Genomic DNA, 26378 nt, shown 5'->3' on the forward strand with positions numbered 1-26378 from the left:
ATCACTGCAGATGGCGACTGTAGCCATGAAGTTAAAAGACGTTTGCTCCTTGGGAGGACAGCTATGGCGAACCTGGGCAGTATAATAAAAAGTAGAGACATCAGCCTGCCAACAAAAGTCCGTATAGTCAAAGCGATGGTATTCCCAGTAGTAATGTATGGCTGTGAGAGCTGGACCATAAGGAAGGCCGAGCGCAGAAGAATAGATGCTTTTGAGCTGTGGTGCTGGAGAAGACTCTTGAGTGGCCCTTGGACTGCAAGAAGATCAAATCACTCAGTCCTAAGGGAAATCAACCCAGACCGTTCCCTGGAAAGTCAGATGCTGAAGCTGAAGCTCAAATACTTTGGCCACCGAATGAGAAGGGAGCACTCCCTGGAGAAGTTTCTGATGCTGGGAAAGACAGACGGTAAAAGAATAAGGAAACGGCAAAAGATGAGATGGCTGGACAGCGTTACTGATGTAACAAACATGAATTTGAGCAGACTTTGAAGGATTGTGGAAGAAAGGAGGGCCGGGCGTGACTTTGTCCATTAGGGTCGCAAAGAGTCAGACTCAACTGTGCAACTGAACAACAACAAAAATCCAGATTTTAGCTAATCCTGCTGTCCACGTGGGGCCCGTATATCACTTAGGATTCTGGGCATCCCCACAGCAACAGAAGACCCAGCATTTCCATCAACGTGGAAAGGGAGCCATGCATAATTTAGACTGGGGCTTTAATAATTGAATACATTTTGGCAAGGATGCTGAACAATTTCAGGGCAGCAGGAAAGACAACAGCCAGAGAGTGACCTGCATTTTGAGGGAGCCATGAATGTGAAGACCAAATTTGGAGGTGCTGTTAAACCTCACAAGCAGAAAATTGGTACGGTTGCAAACTCCAACTTGGGAAAATTCCTGGAGATTTGAGGGTGGTGTTGGTGGGGCTCAGCAGGTTGATGACATCACTTTAGGACTTGCTCATAGGCTCTGTGATATACCATAGAGTCCCCAACCTTTTTGGCACCAGGGACCGGTTTTGTGGAAGACAATTTTTCCATGGACTGGGGGAGTGGGAGGTGATGGTTTTGGGATGATACAATTGTGCACTTTATTTTGGTGTGGTGGTTAAGTGTGTAGACTCTTATCTGGGAGAACTAGATTTGATTTCTCATTCCTCCACTTGCAGCTGCTGGAAAGGCCTTGGGTCAGCCATAGCTCTTGCAGAGCTGTCCTTGAAAGGGCAGCTGCTGTGAGAGCCCTCTCAGCCCCACCCACCTCACAGGGTGTCTGCTGTTGGGGAGGATGATAAAGGAGACTGTGAGCCACTCTGAGATTCAGAGTGGAGAGCAGCATATAAATCCAATGTTTTCTCAAAACACTGGTGGGCACCAAGAAAGATGTCCGTGGGCACCAGGCTGGCAACCCCTGTACTACACGAATGAGCACTACTAGGGCTTTTGTATCAGGAACTCCTTTGCATACACCCCTCTTCTTACAGGGCCTACTGTACGCTCTTGGAGGGTTGGCTCCATCAGGTGTATGGCCTAATAGGCAAAGGAGTTCCTGCTACAAAAAATGGCCTGAACACTACCGAGCTCTTCTGCAGAGCCCTTAATTTCAGTTTTCAGTGGGGCTTTCACAGAAAAACTTTCCAGGGGATTGGGCCCTCACGGATCAGAATTGTTTGTCTCCCACTCTGTTGTGCCACGACAATCCAAATCCATCACCTGAGCCGGGTGCTTCACTTTGTCCTTGCAGTACAGCCCTCTTTGGGGTAAAGACCCCCCAAATGATATACTGACAGGTGACCAAACATTGGTTGCACCTTTCCATCAGCGGAACACAGGGATATCCACGGCTAAACATGAAGCTACCTTAAACTGAATCAGGTCCTTTTTCGAGCAAAGTCAGTATTGCCTGCTCTGGCTGGCAGCAGTCCTCCAGGGTCTCAGGCAGAGATCTTGCATGTCAGCTATGACCCGACCCTTTTTTAAACTGGAGTTTCCAGGGAATGAATCCAGGACCTTCTGCATGCCAGGAAGATGGCTCTACCACTGAGCTGCAGCCCTTTCTCCAGCGTGGCACGCACTCGCGTAATCCTCAACCCAGAATTAGCCCTCCTGCCTGGGCCACGTGAGCCAATGCAATCTGATTAAGTCTGTCAGATTAGCCAGAAGATTCGACTTGATTGTCATGACACACAGCAAGCCTTGCACAGTACTTCCCACTCCCTGCTAAGCCAAAAAATGTCCCCCAAGAGTAGAGAATGGGGGACAGCATGGTGAGGAGCAACTGAAAGAAGAGGAACGGGCTGCCCAAAACTGAGGGGGGGCAGGACCAAAAGATACAATGAATATAGTGCATAGTTATTCAGTTAGAAACTTCCAGTGTATTTCATTAGGTTGTTTAACAGTAAACTAGACTGAGCGGCCCAGAGCGGTAAAGCTGCAGTACTGCAGCTGAAGCTCTCCGCTCATGACCTGAGTTCAATTCAGCGGAAGCTGGGTTCAGGTAGCCGCTCAAGGTTTCTCTCGCCTTCCATCCTTCTGAGGTAGGTAAAATAAGCACCCAGCTTGCTGGGGGGAAAGTGCAGATGACTGGGGAAGGCAATGGCAAACCACCCCGTAAAAAGTCTGCCATGAAAACATCGTGATGCGACGTCACCCCAGAGTCAGAAACGACTGGTGCTTGCACAGGAGACTGCCTTTACCTTTAGACTGAGCCAGGTGGGTAGCCGTGTTGAAGCACCAGAAGAAAGTTTGAGTCCAGTGGCACCTTTAAGACCAACATAGTTAGATTCACGATATAACCTTTCATGTACATGCACACTACCAGTTCATACATTAGTGAGGGAAAGCTGCATTATATGGTGTGGCGGCTGCGGGGGCGGGGAAGGAAAACTCTGAGTTTGGGGAGGGACGGTGGCTCAGTGGTAGAGGTCCCAGGTTCAATCCCTGGCATCTCCAAAAAAGGGTCCAGGCAAATAGGTGTGAAAAAACCTCAGCTTGAGACCCTGGAGAGCTGGGGAGGGACGGTGGCTCAGTGGCAGAACATCTGCTTGGGAAGCAGAAGGTCCCAAGTTCAATCCCTGGCATCTCCAAAAAAGGGTCCAGGCAAATAGGTGTGAAAAACCTCAGCTTGAGACCCTGGAGAGCAGGGGAGGGACGGTGGCTCAGTGGTAGAGCATCTGCTTGGGAAGCAGAAGGTCCCAGTTCAATCCCTGGCATCTCCAAAAAAGGGTCCAGGCAAATAGGTGTGAAAAACCTCAGCTTGAGACCCTGGAGAGCTGCTGCCAGTCTGAGAAGACAATACTGACTTTGATGGACCAAGGGTCTGATTCAGTAGAAGGCAGCTTCATATGTTCATATTACAGGGTGGTACATATTGGTAAAAGGTGTCTGTCCAATTTTGACATACTTATTTGCCTCACGATGTTTCCCCCAGAATTAAACTCAAAAAAATGATGACCATATAGACTAAGCTTGTTATTCCAATTTGGACATCTGTTAAGAACATAAGAACATAAGAGAAGCCATGTTGGATCAGGCCAATGGCCCATTCAGTCCAACACTCTGTGTCACACAGTGGCAAAAAAATTTATACACACACACACTGTGGCTAATAGCCACTGATGGACCTCTGCTCCATATTTTTATCTAAACCCCTCTCGAAGGTGGCTATTGAAGGTGTTCTAAACCCCTCTTGAAGGTGTTAAACACCTTTATTATGATGTACGGTAATTTCCTGCTCTACCTTCTACCTATATGTATTTCCATTTCATTGTATCAGAGGAAGTGTGCTTGCATACAAAAGCTCATACCCTGAATAATTTTTTTTTTCTTAAAAGTGCCCCTGGACTCACGCTTTGTTCAGTAGGCTAAACTGTTTATATCTTTCTCCCCTTAGAGGCAGTTTTTAAAATTTAGTGAGGTTGCAAACACAGCAGCTAAACTAATATGATTCTGAAAAATACGGAATACTGTTACAGAGAAGCACAGCCGAGCTAGCATCACTCACTTAAAGCGGCCTTAAACTGAGTTAGACCCTTGGTCTGTCAAGGTCAGGATAATCTAATCTGTCTGGCAGTGGCTCTCTAGGGTCTCAGGTAAAGGCCTTATAAACTGTAATCTGATCCTTTTATCAGGATACACAACAAATGAAACCCGGCCCTTTTGCATGCAAAGGAGACGCTCAACCTACAGAGCCACAGCCTCTCCCCACCAACTCTTCAACCAGTTCTGGGCCAAACGCAAGAACAGGTTGCTTACCTGTAACTGATGATCTTCGAGTGGTCATCTGTGCATTCACACCGATGGGATATAGTGCGCCTGCGGCAGTTCCGATCGGAACTTCAAAGCTAATTCTAGAAGGGTTTTCGCGCCCTCTCCAGTGGTCATGCGCACGGGCTCCACCACGCACGCCCACTGGGACAGGCGCGAGGATCCCGCCATTTCCTTCTGACCGCCGTGACCCTTGAAGGACCAACAGCAGTGGGGAAGGAGGGCGGGTGGTGTGACTGCACAGATGACCACTCGAAGATCATCAGTTATAGGTAAGCAACCTGTTTATCTTCTTCGTGGTCTCTGTGCTTCATACCGATGGGAGAATAGCAAGTAGTATCCATCTTACCTGAAAGGAGGGTGCTGGAGGTTCTCATAAGTGAACTGCCTCCAAGACTGCCTGGTCCACTGGAGCTCCTTGAGAGCGACGGACGTCTAGGGCATAATGTTTCATGAACGTGTGCAGCGTGGCCCAGGTGGCAACTCTGCAGATTTCCACCAGGAGAACCCCTCGGAGGAAGACCGTGGAAGCAGCCAGTACCCTCGTGGAATGCGCATGAACAAACTGTGGGAGCGGCTTCTTTGCCAATAGGTAACATAGCTTAATGGTTTCCACAATTCATTTAGATAGCTGCTGAGCAGAAATCCTAGTCCCTCTGGTCTGGGTTGCGTACAAAACAAAGAGAGAGGGAGAATGGCGAAACTCTTGTGTCCTGTGGAGGTAGAAGGACAGGGCTTGCCTAACGTCCAAAGTATGCAATCTCCTCTCCTCGTGAGAAGAGAGTGCAGGAAAAAAGGTAGGCAGAACAATGTCTGCTGGTAAGTGGAACTCTGAAATGACCTCTGGTAGGAAGTTCAGGTCAGGGACCAGGCTCACCCCATCTGGGGTGAAGGTGAGATAAGATGGGTCACAACGTAGCATCTGAAATTTCCCCACGCGACGTGGGGACGTGATTGCTATTAGGAAGGCTGTCTTCCATGCCAAGAGTTGGTGTGAGCACGTAGCCATGGGTTCAAAAGGCCTTGCTGTCAGCTTGGATAACATGAGGGGTAAATCCCATGCTGGCGACAGTTTGCGAGACGGAGGAAAATGGCGAGTCAGCCCTTTTAGGAACCATTTAGTGGACGGGTGCATAAAAACCGAGAAACCGTCCAGCTCTGCATGTGCTGCTGAAATGGCTGCCAGATACACTCGGAGGGATGAGTGACTCAGACCTCCGTCTGTGAGGGAGAGCAGGAAACCAAAAACTAGTGTAAGGTCCGCCTGGGGTGCATGAACTCCCCAGCGTGTACAATAACGGACAAAGGCCTCCCACTTTGCTGCACAGGACTTCCTGGTGGATGGCTGATGACTATTGAGCAGGACATGCTGTATCCCATCTGACAGCTGAGTCAGGGCAGTTGTCATACAGTCAGCTTCAGCTGAGGCACGTTGTGGTGCAGTACCACCGTGTACCAGCAGGAGGTCTGGCACTGGAGGGAACTGGTGCCACGATTGGTTGGAGAGGCGAAGCAGAGCTGGGAACCAATGTTGCCTCGGCCATCACAGGGTAATCAGAATGCCCATTGGCCGTTCCTCCATTATCTTGTGCAGGACTTTGGTCATTAGAGGTATTGGAGGGAACATGTAAAGATGTCTGTGGCGCCAAGGGTAGAGGAGCCCATCCCCCAGCGCTAGAGGGTCCGCACCCCCTCTGCAGCAGAACGCTGGACATTTTCTGTTCTCCCTGGTGGCGAAAACGGGAGCGACTTCTCTTTCAGAAATGGTATCCCCATTTCTGAAAGAGAGGTTTCAGGTATAGCCAGTTTAGCTCTGATTCGTGAAAGGACACTCCTCCTCTGCTGAGGGAGTCCGCTGTTACATTCTGTATGCCTGGGAGATAAGAGGCAATCGGGTGAACCTGACACGCCAGACAGTCGTCCCATATGTCCATGGCCAATTTGCACAACTGGAGGGAGACTATATCTCCTTGCTGGTTGATGTAGTAGAGGGTTGTGGTGTTGTCCATCAGTACGGAAATCACCTGGGCCTGAATCAGATGCTGGAAGGAGAGGCGAGCGTACCGGATAGCCAGTAGCTCTAGAAAGTTTATGTGGCAGTGTAAGAGGTGTGGCTCCCAAGGGCCCCCTATGCAGATCCCTGCTAGGTGGGCTCCCCATCCCCAGAGGGAAGCATCTGTCGTGATGGCCTTGGAGGGAGTCCGAAGCTCGAAGGGAGCTCCCCGTCCCAGGTTGTGGTTTGACTCCCACCATGTCAGGGAGTGCAGCACGCATGGTGGTATGGTGAGTTTGCGAGACTGGAGGTGTCTGGACGGGTTGAACACACGGATGAACCACACCTGAAGCGGTCTCAGGCACAGCCATGCATGCAGCAGGGCCGAGGTCATGAATGCCATGAGTCCAAGAAGTCGTTGGATCTGGAGCACTGTGGCGACTGTGTGTAGACGGATGGTGTGGATGAGGGTTTGTATCGCAAGGATCCTGTCGGAGGGTAGGAACGCTCTGCAGAGAGATGAGTCCAGGATCACCCCTATGAATTGCACCCGATTGGAAGGCGTGAGGTGTGACTTTTTCCGATTGACTTGGAGCCCCAAGTCCTGTAGTAGTGTCATAGTGAATTGTAGATGGTCCTGGAGTTGCTGAGGGGATTTCGCGACCACCAGCCCGTCATCGATGTACAGAAAATATTAGTATTCCTTGCAGATGTAGGTGTGCTGCGATGACCACCATAGTCTTCGTGAACACTCCGGGAGCTGTAGAGATGCCAAAGGGAAGGGCCGTATATTGAAAACGTTGGTCCCCAATGGCAAAACGGAGGTAAGGACAAGATGAAGGATGAATGGATTGATGGAAATATGCATCCTTGAGGTCTATGGTGGCCATCCAGGCATTCTCCCAAAGAAGAGGCAAGATGTTCTGCAGGGATACCATCCAGAACTTTTTGTAGACGATGAATGTGTTGATTGCTCTGAGGTCCATTATGGGGCATAGTCCCCCATCTTTCTTGGGAACACTAAAATAACGGGAATAGAAACCACTGTTGTGGGTGGGTGTGATGACCGGTTCTATTGCTGCTTTGGTGATGAGGTTTTGTACTTCCTCCAACAGGACAGGTGTTGGAGGTGTGACAATGATGCCAGAGGGAGTAGGAAGCGGAAGGAATTCTATGCGGTATCCCTTTCGGATGATCGTGAGGACCCACCGGTTGGAGGTTATCCTCTGCCAGGCAGGTAAGTACGGGTAGAGACGGATTGGTTGGGTTGCAGGAGGGTCTCGGAAGGTAAAGTCAAAGACCCTGTTTGGTTGACTTGGCGCCCTTGTGCTTCGACGGTCGATGAGTCAGGCTGAACTTTTGTTTTGTTCCGTAGGCCGGTCTGGATTGCTATGTTGTGACCGGGGGGACCATGGCCAGTCTGGAGATGGTTTGGAATACGATTTCTTAGACCAGGGTTTGGACCACGGTTTCTGCTTCTGTGGTCTGGAGGATGTAGAGACTCCTAAGTTTCAGGATGTTTTAATGCTCTTATCGAGCTCTTGGAGGGGGGTATCTGTGGTAGAGCTGAAGAGGCCCTCACCTTCAAATGGTAGGTCTTTGACCTGAGATCTGATGTCAGTCAAGAGCGCTGTCGCTCGGAGCCAGGAGTGCCGTCGGAGGGTGACTGCAGACATAAGCGTCTTAGCAGAGATGTCCAAGGAGTGTTTGGCCATGTTGACATGTTGTTTTATGACCAACATCCCTTCCTTCAGAAGGCGTTTGAAATCTTGGCGTTTGTCCTCCAGCAGCAGTGAGGAGAACTGTGTAGCTTTCTCCCACAGGGCGTACTGATAACCGCTCATGTAGGCCGCGTAGTTGGCCTTTTTTATCCCCAGCGCTCCAGCAGCGTAGAACTTCTTGCCCATTCCGTTTCTTCTCTTCTTTCTCAGGGGGTGAAGAGTGCGTCTTCTTGCTCTTGGAGGAGGATGTTACTACCACTGAGTTTAGTTTAGGGTGCTTGAAGAGGAAACTGACTTCGGCTTCTTGAATCTTATACACATGATCAATCCTCCTCAAGGAGATTGGTGTAGAAGCTGCTTTTTCCCCAATGCGACTTGGCAGCCTGGAGAAGTACAGAAGTCATGGGAAGAGCTATCGACGTCGAAGCGTCCTTTTGCACGATGTCGAAGACCATGTTTGTTATTGTGGGTTTCGGTTGCAATACCGAAAGTGAGAGGGCTTGTGCCATCTGCTTGATGAAATCGCTGTAGGCGCTAAGATCTTCGGAGGGGGAGATGGAGCCCTCCTCCAGAGGTTGCTGAGGTGATGAGGTTTCCGTGCTGGTCTCTGGGTGCTCGGACTGATTGGGCTCAGCCTCTGAGTCAGAAGATGTCACTTCGCCTTCTGAGAGCCCCGGTGATCGAGGAGGAGTGCTCGGCTTCAGGGTCGGCTTCGGTGGTGGAGGGGTACAATCCCGTCTGGGTTTCTTCGGTGCCGACACCTCAGGTGGCGGCCTGTCTCGGTCTCGATGCTTGGAGTGGTGAGACATCATTGAGCATGCGTCCCACTCTTGGTACAAGCGGGGCATCCAGGGAAATGGCATGGGGCAGGTCCCGTACATGTAGGGCCACTGTGGTGGATCCCAACGTGGAGGTTTCAGTGCTTCCAGTTGTTTTGGCATCAGGTGCTCCGGGTTTGGCTGGGTGTCCTCGATGTTGAGGGAGTGTCCTGTGGTGCGGGGTTCACTGGCTGTGTGGGAGAGTTGTTCGATCCCAACAAGGTAGATCTGGATGATTGCTGGGTCAGATTGATTTCGAAGTCAGACAAGCTGGTGTCCTGAGTGCCTCCCTTCTGTCCCTTCTGTTCCGACAGTTGGTGTATCGGAGAATGCAGAAGTTGGAGTGGTGGTATTTTCTCCAGTGCCGGGCTCGGGCTCTGTGACGATGGAGGTGGGCACGAGCTTTTAGCAGAGTCTTTCTTGCGCCTTTTCTCCTTCTTACACTCTTTGTCCTCCCTGCATCTTTTTGCAGAAGTGGAGGCTTCCGATTTGGACGCTGGAGTTGAGCATTTTGTCACCGACCGTTCAGCATTGGATTGAGCGGGGGGCATAGCAGTCGAGGTGGAAGCTAGCCTGCAGTTGGATTGCAACGGAGTCGTGGACTGCGCGGTAAGTGCAGATTCCATGAGGGCTGTTTTGAGTCTCTCTGCCCAATTTTTTCTCGTCTGTTTCGAGAATTTTGCACAGTGTGCAAGAGTCTGGTCGGTGGGCTTCCTTGAGGCACAACAAGCAAAGTTCGTGAGCGTCTGGAGGGGAGATTTTACCGCCACACCGCTTGCACCTTTTGAAGAACCCTCAAGGTTTTTCCATGCGGTGCCAAGTGACCATGCCGTCCAAGGGGCTGGGGTGGGTAGGGGGTTGTTTCCTTTATTGGGGGGGGGGGCGGTCTGGGTAATAGTGCTTACCCTGCCACTGAAGGTTTCTTTCCTTATTTTCAGGAGAACATAAGAACATAAGAGAAGCCATGTTAGATCAGGCCAATGGCCCATCCAGTCCAACATTCTGTGTCACACAGCGGCCAAATATATATATATATATATATATATATATATATATATATATATATATATATATATATATATATATATATATATACACACACACACACACACACATACATACACACTGTGGCTAATAGCCACTGATGGACCTCTGCTCCATATTTTTATCTAACCCCCTCTTGAAGGTGGCCATGCTTGTGGCCGCCACCACCTCCTGTGGCAGTGAATTCCACATGTTAATCACCCTTTGGGTGAAGAAGTACTTCCCGGGATCGGGCCTTCTCTGTCGCTGCTCCACTACTATGGAACCAACTTCCTGAGGAAGTGAGGGCCCTAAGATGTTTAGATCAATTTCGTAGGGCCTGTAAGACCCACCTTTTCAGGATGGCCTTCAACTAGTGACAGAATCAATGACAAAGCTAGGCATGCTGCTGGAAATGTTTTAATGTCCTATTCTTAGAAGTCTACCAAATCTAATGTTTATAACGCCATGTTGTTATGTTATGTTAATTTTAATAATTTATAACTGTTTTAACCATGTTTTATAATGTAAAACCGATGTAGTGTTTATTTTATGTTGTGAGCCGCCCTGAGCCCGCTCTGGCGGGGAGGGCGGGATAGAAATAAAAAATTATTATTATTATTATTATTATTATTATTATTATTATTATTATTATTATTATTATTATTATTCCTTTTATCCGTTTTAACCTGTCTGCTCAGCAATTTCATCGAATGCCCACGAGTTCTCGTATTGTGAGAAAGGGAGAAAAGTACTTCTTTCTCTACTTTCTCCATCCCATGCATTATCTTGTAAACCTCTATCATGTCACTCCTCAGTCGACGTTTCTCCAAGCTAAAGAGCCCTAAGCGTTTCAACCTTTCTTCATAGGGAAGGTGTTCCAGCCCTTTAATCATTTTAGTTGCCCTTTTCTGAACTTTCTCCAATGCTATAATATCCTTTTTGAGGTGCGGCGACCAGAACTGCACACAGTACTCCAAATGAGACCGCACCATCGATTTATACAGGGGCATTATGATACTGGCTGATTTGTTTTCAATTCCCTTCCTAATAATTCCCAGCATGGCATTGGCCTTTTTTATTGCAAACGCACACTGTCTTGACATTTTCAGTGAATTATCTACCACGACCCCAAGATCTCTCTCTTGGTCAGTCTCTGCCAGTTCACACCCCATCAACTTGTATTTGTAGCTGGGATTCTTGGCCCCAATGTGCATTACTTTGCACTTGGCCACATTGAACCGCATCTGCCACGTTGACGCCCACTCACCCAGCCTCAACAGATCCCTTTGGAGTTCCTCACAATCCTTTCTGGTTCTCACCACCCTGAACAATTTAGTGTCATCCGCAAATTTGGCCACTTCACTGCTCACTCCCAACTCTAAATCATTTATGAACAAGTTAAAGAGCATGGGACCCAGTACCGAGCCCTGCGGCACCCCACTGCTTACCGTCCTCCACTGCGAAGACTGCCCATTTATACTCACTCTCTGCTTCCTATTACTCAGCCAGTTTTTGATCCACAAGAGGACCTGTCCTTTTACTCCATGACTCTCAAGCTTTCTAAGGAGTCTTTGATGAGGAACTTTATCAAAAGCTTTCTGGAAGTCAAGGTAAACAACATCTATCGGGTCTCCTTTGTCCACAAGTTTGTTTACCCCCTCAAAGAAATGTAACAGGTTAGTGAGGCAAGATCTTCCCTTACAGAACCCATGCTGAGTCTTCCTCAATAACCCGTGTTCATCAATGTGCCTACTCATTCTGTCCTTGGAGAGAAAAATCGACCAAACACTCTGAAAAACGAAGAAGGCGAGGTGAGTACCGATGAGTGTACAAAAAGGGAATCGATCTGCACGGCGGTCAGAAAGGAACCGGCGGGATCCTCATGCCCATCACAGTGCGCATGTGTGGTGGAACCCGTGCGCATGACCACTGGAGAGGGCGCGAAAATCCTTCTAGAATTAGCTTTGAAGTACCAATTGGAACCGGTGCAGGTGCACTATATCCCATCGGTGTGAAGCACAGAGACCACGAAGAAGATTATATTCTTCTGCCTTCACATAAAAAACTAGTCCAGAAAATCTAACTCAATATTTCATAAGAGGTATCTAGGGCCGATTCCTCACTAGCAGTTGCTCTGCCCCTGGGTTTCTGCTTTCCCTTGCTCAAGCGATCAATTTCCCTCCATTTGCTGTGTGGGCACATTTTCATCGGCAGCTCTCTCCAGTTTCCCTTGTGGTTTCTTGCTCTCCGAAAAAGAAGAGCAAGAAACCGCGAGGAAAATCGTAGGGATCCGCCAATCAAAATGCACCTGCGCAGCAACTGGTGGGGAACTGATTGCTTGAGCCAGGGAAAGCAGAAGCCCAGCGGTGGAGAAACTGCTAGTGAGGAATCAATCTAAATCAGGGGTGGCCAAACTGTGGCTCAGGAGCCACATGTGGCTCTTCCACACATATTGCGTGGCTCTCAAAGCCACCACTGCCCCACTGACCGGCTTGGAGAAGGCATTTGTCTCTTTAAATCACTTTTCCAAGCCAAGTCAGCCAACAGCGTGGAGAATACAGTTGAAGTTAAAGCTGCTTTCTTTCTACCTCTCCCTCCTTCCTCCCTTCCCCTATCTATTTGCCTGTCCTGTGGCTTCCTGTCCTGTGGCTTTCAGACATCTGGCATTCAGGTCTTGCAGCTCTCAAACATCTGCCATTTATTCCTTGTGGCTCTAACACTAAGCAAGTGTGGCCACCCCGATCTAGATTATTCCCGACATTTTGATGCAGACTGGGACAGCCCAGTCCAGCAGGAAGCACAAGCTGGTGTGTCACTGTCAGAATTGGAGGGATTCTGAGCTATCCTGGGGAAAGTTTAAGAGGGGAAACACGATGTCCCCACAGAAGCTGGGGACAAAAGACGGCACAGCTGGAGTGTGTTACTTTGCATTTGCAATGATTTCCAAAACCATTTCCCTGTCCTGTTTTTTCATTCATTTATGTAGCAGTGAGAAAGGGGGACCTGCGAAGGACAATCTTGAGAGGAAAATAGAGGGCTTTTTTGGTAGAAATAACCCAGCAGGGACTCATTTGCATATTAGGCCACACACCCTGGTGTCATCATTGTTCATCGCAGGGGTTTTTTTTAAGAAAAAGCCCAGCAGGAACTCATTTGCATATTAGGCCACACCCCCTGACACCAACCCAGCCGGAACTGCGTTCCTGTGTGTTCCTGCTCAAAAAAAGCCCTGGGAAAATACATTTCTGGGACTGCCTCCCTGCTTACAACAAGTACATAACAATAATGTTTAAGCCAGTCCTATGGGAAGAAGAGTCTCGTGTGGATCCTTGCTTCATAAAGATGGCTGTGATTTTTGTGAACACAACAGCTGAGGAAAGAGACAGAAGCGCTTGTTGCAATCTATCCGGATTCATGATTCACAAGGTGGTTCTCCGCACAACTGTGGGCTTAAGAATGGGTTTGAGCCACTAGCATGGGCACTGCAAGTAACGTATGAACAAAAATTCTGGAAAGGAAGCACTGAACGATTTCCCGCTAGCCTTTTGCCGCTCTCACTCCTCTTCTCCGCAGGGCTTCTGTCGGATTTCACGCTATCTGCCCTGGGGCTGCACCTCACTCCGCCTCTTTCGCACAGCAAGGCCCTCTAAAAACCAGTTTCTGTTTGCCGCACGAAAAAGGCAAAGCGAGTTGCAGCCCCGAGGCAGGTAGTGTGACATCCGATGGAAGCCCCGTGGAGAAGAGGAGCGTGAGAGCGGCATGAGGCTAGTGGGAAATTGGTCACTGACTTCTAGGTTCAAAGTGGTGAGAGAAAGATTGCGAATCTCTTTCTGTCCGTGCAATGCAAACTGTAGTATTGGGCAGCCTCAATTTGCCTCAGGGGTCGTGCAGGGAAGACAGATGGGATTTTACCCTTCAACCACCACTCAGTTTTGCAATTTAGAGCCGGTTCCTTTGATCTGCTGTTTTACATTTTAAAAGGGAAAAAATACAGGCCCTTTAAAAACACCGGTTTGTTTCCCTTTGAAATGCACGCAAATGAAATGCGGGTGGCCCAATTCTACTTCCATGCTGCTCGTTCACCTTCCTTCAGAGAGAGCCTCCCCGCCATCACACCTTTGTACTGTTCCCTAACCTTTTCTGGCAACAGGAAGGTCGAGTAGTGGGTACAAACGACTCCAACGCTCAAAATAGCAGGGATTTTCTAGAACAGTCCGGAACTCTCCTAGGCCAACCTTATTAAAGCAAGATTAGCTCCCAGCAACCTGGTGAGCAGGTTTGAAGAAGGGAAGCAGGGGAGAAAGGAATATGCTCGTTTAGAGCCACCAGCAGAGCTCTAAACAGAGCTCTGTGATGCTTCATGTCGGTTCCTGAATGACAGAACTGAGCCCGACAATACATGTGCAATATAGGAGCAGCCCTGGTGCAGTAGATTACAGAGCACCATTATGCAGAGTTACACCCTTCCAGGTACACTGAAATCTTTGGGCTTAGAAGGGTGTGTGACCCTGCTTAGGATCTGAAGAAACGAACAGTGACTCACGAAAGCTCATGCCCTGCCAAAAATGATGCTAGAAAAAAGTTCAAGTCCACTGGCACCTTTAAGACCAACCAAGTTTTATTCAAGGGATGTATTTTTTCGCGGGCCGGCACGCTTCCTCATATAGATCTATGTGTTGATCGTAGAGATGCCCCTAGACACTTTGTTGTATTCCTTGGAGAGCCAGTTTGGTGTAGTGGTTAAGTGTGCGGACTCTTATCTGGGAGAGCCGGGTTTGATTCCCCACTCCTCCACTTGCACCTGCTAGCATGGCCTTGGGTCAGCCATAGCTCTGGTAGGAGTTGTCCTTGAAAGGGCAGCTGCTGTGAGAGCCCTCTCCAGCCCCACCCACCTCACAGGGTGTCTGTTGTGGGGGAGGAAGGTAAAGGAGATTGTGAGCCGCTCTGAGACTCTTCGGAGTGGAGGGCGGGATATAAATTCAATATCATCTTCTTCTTCATCTTCAGACCAGTATGGGTACCCACCTGGACAAATGCTGTTAAGTCTTTACTGGACTCTTGCCCTTTTCTACTGCTACAGACAGACTCGCACCGCTACCCACCTTGCTCCGTCTGCTTAGAGAATGAGGCTAGGACCAGGGAGATAAATATCCCCCGTGGTCTGGTCTTGGGCCAGGGATGGCCTACCCTCTAGTGTCCCAGGGGGAAGAAGAAGACTGCAGATTTATACCCCGCCCTTCTCTCTGAATCAGAGTGGCTTACAATCTCCTATATCTTCTCTCCCCACAACAGACACCCTGTGAGGTGGGTGGGGCTGAGAGGGCTCTCACAGCAGCTCCCCTTTCAAGGACAATCTCTGCCACAGCTATGGCTGACCCAAGGCCATTCCAGCAGTGCAAGTGGAGGAGTGGAGAATCAAACCCGGTTCTCCCAGATAAGAGTCTGCACACTTAACCACTACACCAAACTGGAAAGAACAAATCTTCCTCCTTGCTTTGTTGAGAGTGTGGTGGCTGGCCCAGCCTGCCTCTCTCCCTTCAAGGTGGGCACAGCAGCTCAGCTGGCCTGCTTTCCTCTGCCCCATCCCTGGAAGCAAAGGAGGGAAAGTAGGCAGCCTTGCTTCGTCGCCCAAGGCTCTATTCCATCCCTCTCGTGACTGCAAGTGTGTTCAGACAGGCAAGCGGGGAAGGGGGGGAGATGTCACATAGACAAGGGGGCACCAGGTGAGCTTCAGGCCCAGGGCACCAAAAATGACCCAAGAAAATGCTTGGGAGGATTAGTTAATTATCATATGGCATTGTGTGTCAAATAGCCAAGAGATCCTAAGATTGTCCAGCAGCTGGAAGTTCTAGCTCTTTTACTGTTATGCACCGCTAAGTGACAAGTTAGATTTGTTTTTTAAGGCAAGAGATGTTTCAGAGGTGGTTTGCCATTGCTTGCTTCTGTGTCACGACCCTGATATTCTTTGGAGGTCACCCATCTGAATACCAGCCAAGGCCCACACTTCTTAGCTTCCACGATCTGTTGGGATTGCGCTAGCCTGAGTTACCTGGGAGGACAGGCACATTAGGATTGTGATTGATAAGACAGTCTGGTGAACATGAGGAAAACACATTGTACTTTGAGCATCTTCAAAGCAGTTTTTCTTTAGAGCTGAAGTTGGCCCATATAACTATGTTTGAAAATGTGTGAGATTCAGGACTTTAATTTGGTACTTGCTCTCAGCTGCTAGGACATTGTCTGCGCAGCTGTGGAAGCAAGGAAAAATACCAGAAAAATGGGATTGGATTGTGAAAGTTTTATTGTGGAGTGAGATGGACAAACTAACTAGAACTTTAAGAGACTGTGATTTAGATATATTCAAAAAGGAGTGGAAGAAATTTAAAGGATATATGGAGAAAGAGTAGAATGTAAAAGGACATTGGACAATTTTTTAGTATTAATGAGGAAAAAAAAGAATATTGAACTTTGATTGGTTAGCGGTACCTTTAGTATTGAACTTAAATTTATAACTTCGGGGAAGTCAAACATTGGAGGGAGGGGGGATTGAAATATCATATGGGTTAGTATAGAAAATTTAGACTTAAGTTTTGTAACCATATGTTATCAATAAATTGTTAAAACACAAAAAGAAAATGTGTGAGATTCAGTATCCTCAGAATTCTTTTCTTTCTTTCTTTCTTTCTTTCTTTCTTTCTTTCTTTCTTTCTTTCTTTCTTTCTTTCTTTCTTTCTTTCTTTCTTTCTTTCTTTCTTTCTCTCTCTCCCCCCCTCCCTCCCTCCCTCCCTTCCTTCCTTCCTTCTTTCCTTCTTTCCTTCCTTCCTTCCTTCCTTCCTTCCTTCCTTCCTTCCTTCCTTCCTTCCTTCCTTCCTTCCTTCCTTCCTTCCTTCCTTCCTTCCTTCCTTCTCAGAACAAATGTCTGGCCCATATAGATGTACTTGAGAATGTGTGAGAAAATTAAACATACTATACAATTATCTGGGAGCCCTGCACATGGGTTATCACTGGTGTTTAATAGTCAAGAGCAGGAATTAGGAGTTGGGAAGCCCCTTCTTCAAATTTAAGCTCAACTACGATCATCCACTAGGTGGCTCTCATTTACCCAGAATCCCTGTAGACTGTGCTCCACCATTTTGTAACAAGGTGCCAGAAATCACATGGGCCTTCCTTGCCAATTTGTTGCGAAGATTACAGAAATAACAAACGTACAAAGAAATACCAAGTGTTATCATTATCCCGTCCAACATTTGTCATTCCCTTTCCTCCCACCTCCTACCCCATGCATAGGCTACTTACAGAAATAGTCCAGGGTCTCCTCAGTCTGCTGCGGGGTAAGGCGGCTGGCGGCATCGGGGGCCACGAGAGGGGTGTGAATCCAATCCCCGTGGTCATAGCCAAATACTGTGTCTGCCCGGAGCTGGTAGAGCGGCAGCTGTTCCCCGAGAAGGCTAATGATTTCCACCTCAGGAACGTTGGTGCTAGCACAGAGCTCTTGAGGGACAAGATTGGGGGAGAGCAAAGAAAGAAAGTGGGGTCAGTGCAGGGGACAGGGAGTCAGGGGGCTCTGATCTGGAGCCAGATCCTGCCACAGACCCTGTACTTGCATAGCCCCTGAGCAAACATACCCATAGGGTTGCCAACATTCAGGGGGGAACCTGGACATCTCCCACTGTCATAATTGATCTCCAGACGACTAAGATCTGTTCCCCAGGAGAAAACGGTCGCTTTGGAGGATGGGCTCTATGGCATTGTACCATGCTGAGGTTCCAACCCCTTCCCAAATCCTGCCCTCCTAGGGCTGTCAACTTCCAGGTGGTGGCTGGAGATCTCCAGGCGATAGAGATCAGTTCCCCTGAAGCAAATGGCTGCTTTGGAAGGTGGAATTTATGGCACTGAACCTCAATGAAGTCCCTTCTCTTTCCAAACTTGCCTTCCTCAATAGGGTTGCCAAGTCCAATTTAAGAAATATCTGGGGACTTTGGGGGTGGAGCCAGGAGACTTTGGGGGTGGAGCCAGGAGACATTAGGGGTGGAGCCAAGATCAAGGCTGTGACAAGCATCATTGAACTCCAAAGGGAGTTCTGGCCATCACATTCAAAGGGACAGCACACCTTTTCAATGCCTTCCTTCCATAGGAAATAATGAAGGACAGGGGCACCTTCTTTTGGGGCTCATAGAATGGGACCCCCTGGTCCAATCTTTTTGAAACTTGGGTTGTATTTTGGGGAGAGGCACTAGATGCTATACTGAAAATTTGGTGCCTCTACCTCAAAAAACAACACCCCCCCCAGAGCCCCGATACCCGCGGATCAATTCTCCATTATTTTCTATGGGAATAAATCTCCCTAGGGAATAATTTCCCTCCCCTCCCCCCGCTTTCTGACGACCCTGAAGCGGGGGGAGGGTCTCCAAACCGGGGGATCCCCTGCCCCCACCTGGGGATTGGCAACCCTATTCCCTCAGGCTCTGCCTCCAAAATCACCAGGTATTTGCCAACCTCAAGCTGACAACTGTATGGGTCAAGGTATAGATATGGGGGAAACAAAGCATAAAGCTGCAATCCTATGCACTGTTCCTTGAAAGCAAAAGTCCCCTTTCATAAAACAGAACGTGCTTTGAGTAAACATGCTTAGAATTGCACTAGATAAGGCTACTAGCGGTTAACTGGCAGTTCCTGTGACTTTTTGGCAGTATCTGAAGGAGTATGCATGCACGTAAAAGCTTATGCCCCGAATCAAACTTTGTTGGTCTTAAAGGTGGCTTTGGACTCAAACTTTGTTCTGCTGCTTCAGACCAACACGGCCACCCACCTGAACCACACAGAAATTAAGACAGTGAAGCTTCTGGCCCCCACTCCACTCATCTTGGTGTTAATATAACCTGTCTACTAAAACCTTATGTGTCCAGAGTGTCAAGAGCCAGTTTGGTGTAGTGGTTAAGTGTGCGGACTCTTATCTGGGAGAACCGGGTTTGATTCCCCACTCTTCCACTTGCACCTGCTGGAATGGCCTTGGGTCAGCCATAGCTCTGGCAGAGGTTGTCCTTGAAAGGGCCGCTGCTGTGAGAGCCCTCTCCAGCCCCACCCACCTCACAGGGTGTCTGTTGCGGGGGAGGAAGGTAAAGGAGATTGTGAGCTGCTCTGAGACTCTTCGGAGTGGAGGGCGGGATATAAATCCAATATTTTCTTCTTCTTCTTCCATTTTGTTCCTCTTGTCATATATATTCAATGTGTAACCTCTTACCATATATGCTCAGTGTATAATTGTATAATGCTGTACTATGCTAGCTTTGAAGCATCCCCGCCGCTTATCAGAAGGGAGGGTAGTATGTCTGGGAACTGGCTAGTTGCTATGCAACCAAGGTCAAAAAGCTGGAGGAGATGTAACTAAGGGGTGATAATGGGCACCTGGGGTGATGACTGAATACTAGCGAACCTGTGCAAATTCCCCGCTTTGGCTTAGCATGCTTGGCTTGAATTGTAACGGTCAGAGTGAGGGATTATAAGTGCCAGGAACTGGCGGGAAAGCCAGTTCCGACAAAGCCTGTATCTGCCTACGATGCTGGAATAAGGATCTTGAACTCCACTTGTCTTATTCTTGCCTCTGGGTCTGACACAGAGGCACAAGAGAAGGGCCAGTCAGGCACAGAAATAACAGAAGAGTAGGGTTGCCAGGTCTGTGTTGGAAAATACCTGGAGACTTGGGGGTGGATCTGGGAGAGGGTGGGGTTTGGGGAGGGGAGAGGCTTCAGCATGGTATAAGTCTACTCCTCAAAGCAGCCATTTTCTCCAGGGGAGCTGATCTCTGTCAGCTGGAGATCAGTTGTAAAAACAGGAGATCTCTGGGAACCACCTGGAGGGCTGGCAATCCCACAAAGAGAAAAAACTATCAGTCATGTGAGTCACATATGTGATTCAAAAAGGGGATTCTCATTCTGGGATGTGTGGGCAATGGGTTGCTTAGCATTCTAGAACAGCCTCCCTGGAAAACTTGTATGAGAAAGGGATCTCAGTAACTTCAAGGTGGTAGAACAAATTTATTGGTGGCTCAAGTTAAGACTGTCAGACAGCCTCCAGGTGGTTGCTGGAGATCTCCTGGGATTATACTTGATCTCCAAGAGGCTGAGAATGCAATGTATGCAGTCTGTCTCTCAAATCTGTCTCCATCCCCGACGAATGGACGGTAGCTAATGTTAGCTACTATGTCAGATATTATTATTTTTTATTTATTTATTTTTGCATTTATATCCCGCCCTCCCCGCCGAAGCAGGCTCAGGGCGGCTAACAACATCAAATATCCACAATAAAACAAACAAAAAAACCCCATAAAACACTAAAAACAATTACAGTAAGATCAATTAAAATTAACAATTGCACTTTGAATATTGAACAATTTGTAAACAATTTTGGTGCTAAGTTCCATACCATGATGTTAAACAGCTTTATACTTTAGTTGAAGGCCACTCGAAAAAGTATTGTTTTACAAGCCTTGCGGAATTGGGGAATATTAGAACAAAGGAGGAGTCCAGTTTCACCTTTAAGACCAACAAAATATCATTCAGAATGTCAGCTTTCGTATGCATGCAGACTTCTTCGGACGAGGGGACAAGGTACAGTGGGCTGAAACACATGTAGCTGGTGGGTTAAGGGTGTAAACTGATACAAAGTGAGGATCAGATGGTGTAATAAATTGGAAGGCCATTTGGTCTGGACAGCAATAAAAGTTGCCTAAAGTTAATTGCTGTTGCTGAAAGTCTACATAAAACTAAAGGACATGTATTTCTAGTTCTTGTCCACCTAATTCCAGGTAAGTTAGATGGACAAGAACTAGGAAATACATGGAGCCGGAAAACATCAGTGCCATCTTAGGCAGTTTTTACACGCAATGAAATTAAGTAGATAATAATAATTTCAGAAATCCAGGACTGGAAAGCGACAGTGCCAACTTATGCGGCTTTCACACACAACGTGAAAACTCAAGGTGCCATTTTTGTTTTGGCTCAGGAGTCTGTTTGACATTTTTAAAGTGATACACAGATGCAGCGTTTAAAAGCAGGCAAGGGATATGCCCTCTGGAATCGGCGTCCCCATCTGACAGTTCACACTGTTTCGTGGGGTACATATGAACATATGAAGCTGCCTTATACTGGATCAGACCCTTGGTCCATCAAAGTCAGTATTGTCTTCTCAGACAGGCAGCGGCTCTCCAGGGTCTCAAGCTGAGGTTTTTCCACACCTATTTGCCTGGACCCTTTTTTGGAGATGCCGGGGATTGAACCTGGGACCTTCTGCTTCCCGAGCAGATGCTCTACCACTGAGCCACCGTCCCTCCCCGTCCCGTCTCTCACATCTCCTGCTCCCTCGTATCCTCTAAGCTGGAGATGCCAGGGATTGAACCTGGGACCTTCTGCTTCCCAAGCAGATGCTCTACCACTGAGCCACTGTCCCTGGGTGGGAAACGACAACGTCCCTTGCCCTAGCACCCTCGACGGCTGAGCAAAATGAGGTCATTGGTTTAATAGGCCCGGCATTTGTTTTGTAACACAACCTCTCTCTAGAATACAGTATACTGAAATATTGGAATGAAATTCAGCATGCACATCCAGGATACATTACATCAGGGGTGGCCAACGGTAGCTCTCCAGGTGTTTTTTTTGCCTACAACTCCCATCAGCCCCAGCCATTGGCCATGCTGGCTGGGGCTGATGGGAGTTGTAGGCAAAAAACATCTGGAGAGCTACTTTTGGCCACCCTTGCATTACATTATGGCTTTGGATACTGGCTCCACTTGTGCACCTGTTTCAGCAGAAGGAGGGAAATGTATTACAGGGCAAGGTTTGCCTTGAAGACTGAAATATTGGAATGTAAAATGGACCTCTGCAAGACGGATCTCTACATTCCATGTTAAGAACATAAGAGAAGCCATATTGGATCAGGCCAATGGCCCATCCAGTCCAACACTCTGTGTCACATAGTGGCAAAAATTTTTATATATACACACACACTGTGGCTAATAGCCACTGATGGACCTCTGCTCCATATTTTTATCTAAACTCCTCTTGAAGGTGGCTATGCTTGTGGCCGCCACCACCTCCTGTGGCAGTGAATTCCACATGTTAATCAACCTTTGGGTGAAGAAGTACTTCCTTTTATCCGTTTTAACCTGGCTGCTCAGCAATTTCATCGAATGCCCACGAGTTCTTGTATTGTGAGAAAGGGAGAAAAGTACTTCTTTCTCTACTTTCTCCATCCCATGCATTATCTTGTTCAAAGGTTAGCTCAAGCCCACACATTTTCAGGGGCAATGGTGGGGGAGAAAATGGCTGACACATTTAGGGTTGCTAGCCGCCCTGAGCCTGCCTTGGTGGGGATGGCGGGGTATAAATTTAATAAAACCAAAAAACCAACCAAACTAGCTCAGAGTGGGGAAAGCCTGCAGATATGGAGGTGGGGTAGGGTTGCCAATCCCCAGGTGAGGACAGGGGATCTCCCGGTTTGGAGGCCCTCCCTCCCTCTCTTCAGGGTCATCAGAAAGCGGATGGGAGGGGAATGTCTGCTGGGCACTCCATCATTCCCTATGGAGACTGATTGCCAAAGGACAGGGGTGGCCAAACTTGCTTAACGTAAGAGCCACATAGAATAAACACAATGTTTGAGAGCCACAAGACAGGAACATCCCGTGTTTGAGAGATAAACGGACAGAAGGAAGGAAACAGATGGGGAGGGAGGGAGAGGTGGAACGAAAACAACTTTAAATGCATTCTCCAAGCTGCCAGCTGACTCTCCTCGGAGAAGTAATTTAAAGAGTTCAGTTCAGTAAAAATTCATTGCGTAAAGCCACTGGCCATTGCGATTACAGCAACTCACAAGTTAAAAGCAGCCAAGGACTCTTAAGATTAACACATTCAAATTTAGATTATTCAAAATCTTAAAGAGACAAATGCCTTCTCCAAGCTGGCTAACATGGCTGTGGGGACTTCAAGAGCCACACGATATGTGTGAAAAAGCCACATATGACTCCTGAGCCGCAGTTTGGCCGCCTCTGCCATAGGATATAATGGAGAATTGATCAGCAGGTATCTGGGGCTCTAGGGGGGCTGTTTTTTTGAGTTAGAGGCACTAAATTTGCAGCATAGCATCCGATGCCTCTCCTCAAAACACTCTCCAAATTCCAAAAGGATTGAACCAGGGGGTCCAATACAATGAGCCCCAAAAGAAGGTGCCCCTATCCTTCATTCTTTCCAATGGAGAGAAGGCATTGAAGAGATGTGCAGTCCCTTTCAATGTGATGGTCAGAACTCCCTTTGGAATTCAATGATGCTTGTCACAACCTTGCTCCACCCCCCAGAGTCCCCAGATATTTCTTGAATTGATCTAGCAACCCTCGGGAGGGGTTTGGAGCCTGGGGAGGGGAGGGACTTCAGCAGGGTACAAAGCCATAGCGCCCACCCTCCAGGATGGCCATTTTTCTCCAGGGGAATTTATCTCTGTAGTCAAGAGATCAGTAATAGCAGGAGATCTCCAAGCCTCACATGGAGGTCATGTTGCCAACCCCAGAAACATGGCAAGGTACCAGGCTGGATTCAGCATGGAGTACTAATTAGAATGTTAGACTCAGATCAGGGAGACCCAGGATCAAATCCACACACTGCCCTGGTAGCTTGCTGGGTGACCTTGAAGCGGTCATATACTCAGCCTAACCTCATAGGGTTGGTGTGTAGGTAAGACGGAGGAGAGGAGAGAAGAACAGTTTCAAAGCTATCTTGGGGCTACACTGGGGAGAAAGACAGTGTATAAACAAGGAAACAAGGTGTTCCAGTAGTGAAAAGCGGGAGGAAAGGTCACATTTGACCACTGGAAAAGTCTATGCTGGACAAAGCAGGATGGTGAGACAGGAAACTGAGCAAACAAGCGGTCAGGAATCAGGATCCCACCCAATGTCTCAGTAAAACTCGGTTTGCTCATTTATGATGCAATTCTTCATCTCATGTTTGAACACCAGCTTGATCCCCACCCTCATTGGTTGGCAGGAAAGATAGAAAATATGCATCAGATGCCTATGCTGCAAATTTAGTGCCTCTTCCTCAAAACACCCCCCCCCCCAGAGCTCCAGATTCCTGCGGATCAATTCTCCATTATATCCTATGGCAGAGGTGGCTCTTTCACACATATGCAATGGTGGGGTATGTAAAGCAAAGCCTCTTGAACATTATAATGCATTGGGTTCCATATCTTTCTGGTTCCTTTAAGCTTTGTCCCATTCCATAAACCTTCTAGTGATATTAAAAAACAAAAACCATACAAGTGCAGAGAAATGCCTAAAAACCCATGTTTATAGACCTTTAATAAAAATGAAGAGGTGAGGGGGTGAGAACTGCTTTCCTTGGGTCAGCACGCAACCTGGCTGACTTGCTTGAGTCGCCTGGAAAGATTTGCACTACAGACAGCTTTTTGTCATGTGAGATGCATGGCATGCATGACTGGAATCATCTATGAAATGTGCTTTGAACCATATAAATTTCTACATAAATGCTAATTACCATTCACTAAGCTTGTCGTTATTATTCATAGAATCAACACACCAACTCTTGCCAGCATTCTATAAGCATTAAACTTTGTGTGTGTGAAAGACGGGGTGGGGGGAGGGAGGGGGGAAGCTTTGGTCTGTATAATGGCTTGGAAAAGACCCTGCAAAGAAAGCCATTATTTCTCTGCTCTTCCTTATCTTTAGTTAGCTGTCTTGCCGTCTCTCCCAGCGCCCAAGGATAGTGTGTATGTAGAGCAGAGGAAAATAGATTGTCATCAGATCTGAGGCTATGAGTTCGTGGATATTCAGGTCAGAGTCTTTCTTTCACGGCTCATGAGACTGTATGCATGGGGCTGTGCGTGTTTGAGGGACACTGTACAATTTTTTAAACAGACACAACCAAATGCTTCTACCAGCCTGCTCTCTTCCAACAAAAGAAATCTTCTGCCCCCTTGTGGCAGAGGGAGGCAGCTGAATGAAGGACAAAGATTTTCCGAATTAGAGAGGGAGAGGGAAAGAGGCCAGCCAGATCTGATTCACACATTACAAACTCAATGTGCTGCTCTCCTGTGGACTGTCGACAGATGCGGTCCGGAAGTTCCAGCCTCGGAACCTAAACCCCGTGAGCATGGGGATCCGGTCCAGATCAGGACCACAGCGTTGCAAGCGGAAGGGCTAGCATCAGCTGACCTGAAATGACCCCTGTGGAACTTTTGTTTGCCCGATTGGGGAATCCCTGTGCACAGCCATCAATCAGTACATATAAGCCTCCCCAAGGGGCCAAGCAGCAGCTCCCCAGGGGCCGTTTCAAGGTGGGAAAACGGTACTGTGAGGGAGGTTTCAGCTCCTTTGCCCTGCGATCCCCCTTGTGCCTGAAAACTACATCTCCAGCATGGATTTTCCAGCGCGCATCTTACCAATGGCACATGAGGGCAACAGAAGGGCTTTGTAATGTGTTAATTGTACATGTAACAGCATAGAACGCCAGGCATTTTATTTGACCTAAAAAAGCATCGTACTGGATAGCGATGTTAGCTGTCCAGAGGAACTGGTTGGCCCCTATGCGGGACAGGATTCTGGACTAGGTGGACCCCTGGTCTGATCCAACAGGGCTTTTCTTACGTTCTTATCAGAGAAGGCCTCGGCCTCTGTGCCATTGTTGGCCCTCCAGAGGAATTGCTTGGTCACTGTGTGAGACAGGATGCTGGGCTAGATGGACCACTGGTATGATCCTTCAAGGACTCTTCTTATGGTCTTATGACTAGCCTATCTTAAGGAGTGTCTTAAGGATTCATTTGGGTATATATATATACACATAACATTCTGCGTTATACAGAAGGCAAGGTTTTTGCTTCAAGCACTTACATATGTCACCTTCTTCTCAACAGGTGGGAATTTGGTGCAGCAGCAGGGGTCCAATTGTAGCAGGAGCTCCTTTGCATATTAGGCCACACACCCCTGACGTAGCCAATCCTCCAAGAGCCTTGTAAGCTCTTGGGGGATTGGCTACGTCAGGGGAGTGGGGCCTAATATGCAAAGGAGCTCCTGCTAGAATTCTACCCCTGCGTAGCATTATCCTGGCTTTGAAAAAGCTGGTGCTCTTTGATGTGCACCACAGCAATCACATAGCCCCCACCCTGCCGCTGGGAGAGGCACGGGCTGTGCATGCGCAAGAGGAGCATTCAGATTGCCCCTGCACATGTGGCATGGTTGCATCGCACGCACTGGCCATTCAGACAACCAGGAAATGCACCCTGCGTGTGTTTTAGAGATCTTCTACCAGGAAGTTCCCAGTAGCCATTTAATCCAGTCCCAGCCAGTCTTAAAACGAAGTACAGGCAGGACTCAGTGGGCAGAAGTGTGCATGTGATTGTGCACATTAAATCTGGAGGGGAGGCATGACTAGGTCTGGCCAAATCTCTCCTGTGATCTCACCCAACATGTTTTTGGAAAGAGCTCAGCTGAATTTTAAAGAGCCACCACAATGATCTTGCCAAGCTTGGAGAAGGGCTGGAAGGGATGAATGGATCTGCT

The 26378-nt window shown here is 48.1% G+C and overlaps 1 protein-coding gene across 1 annotated transcript in view; it reads right to left on the bottom strand.

Moving 5' to 3' along the window:
- The window catches only part of LOC132583623 (trafficking kinesin-binding protein 1-like), a 103956-nt gene that overhangs the window by 52479 nt on the left and 25099 nt on the right, over nucleotides 1-26378 (bottom strand). The window contains 1 exon segment of the mRNA XM_060255242.1: nucleotides 17117-17311. Coding sequence (XP_060111225.1) covers nucleotides 17117-17311 — 195 coding nt within the window.

The sequence above is a fragment of the Heteronotia binoei genome, chromosome 15 (genome assembly GCF_032191835.1).
Source record: "Heteronotia binoei isolate CCM8104 ecotype False Entrance Well chromosome 15, APGP_CSIRO_Hbin_v1, whole genome shotgun sequence".
Lineage (NCBI taxonomy): Eukaryota > Metazoa > Chordata > Lepidosauria > Squamata > Gekkonidae > Heteronotia > Heteronotia binoei.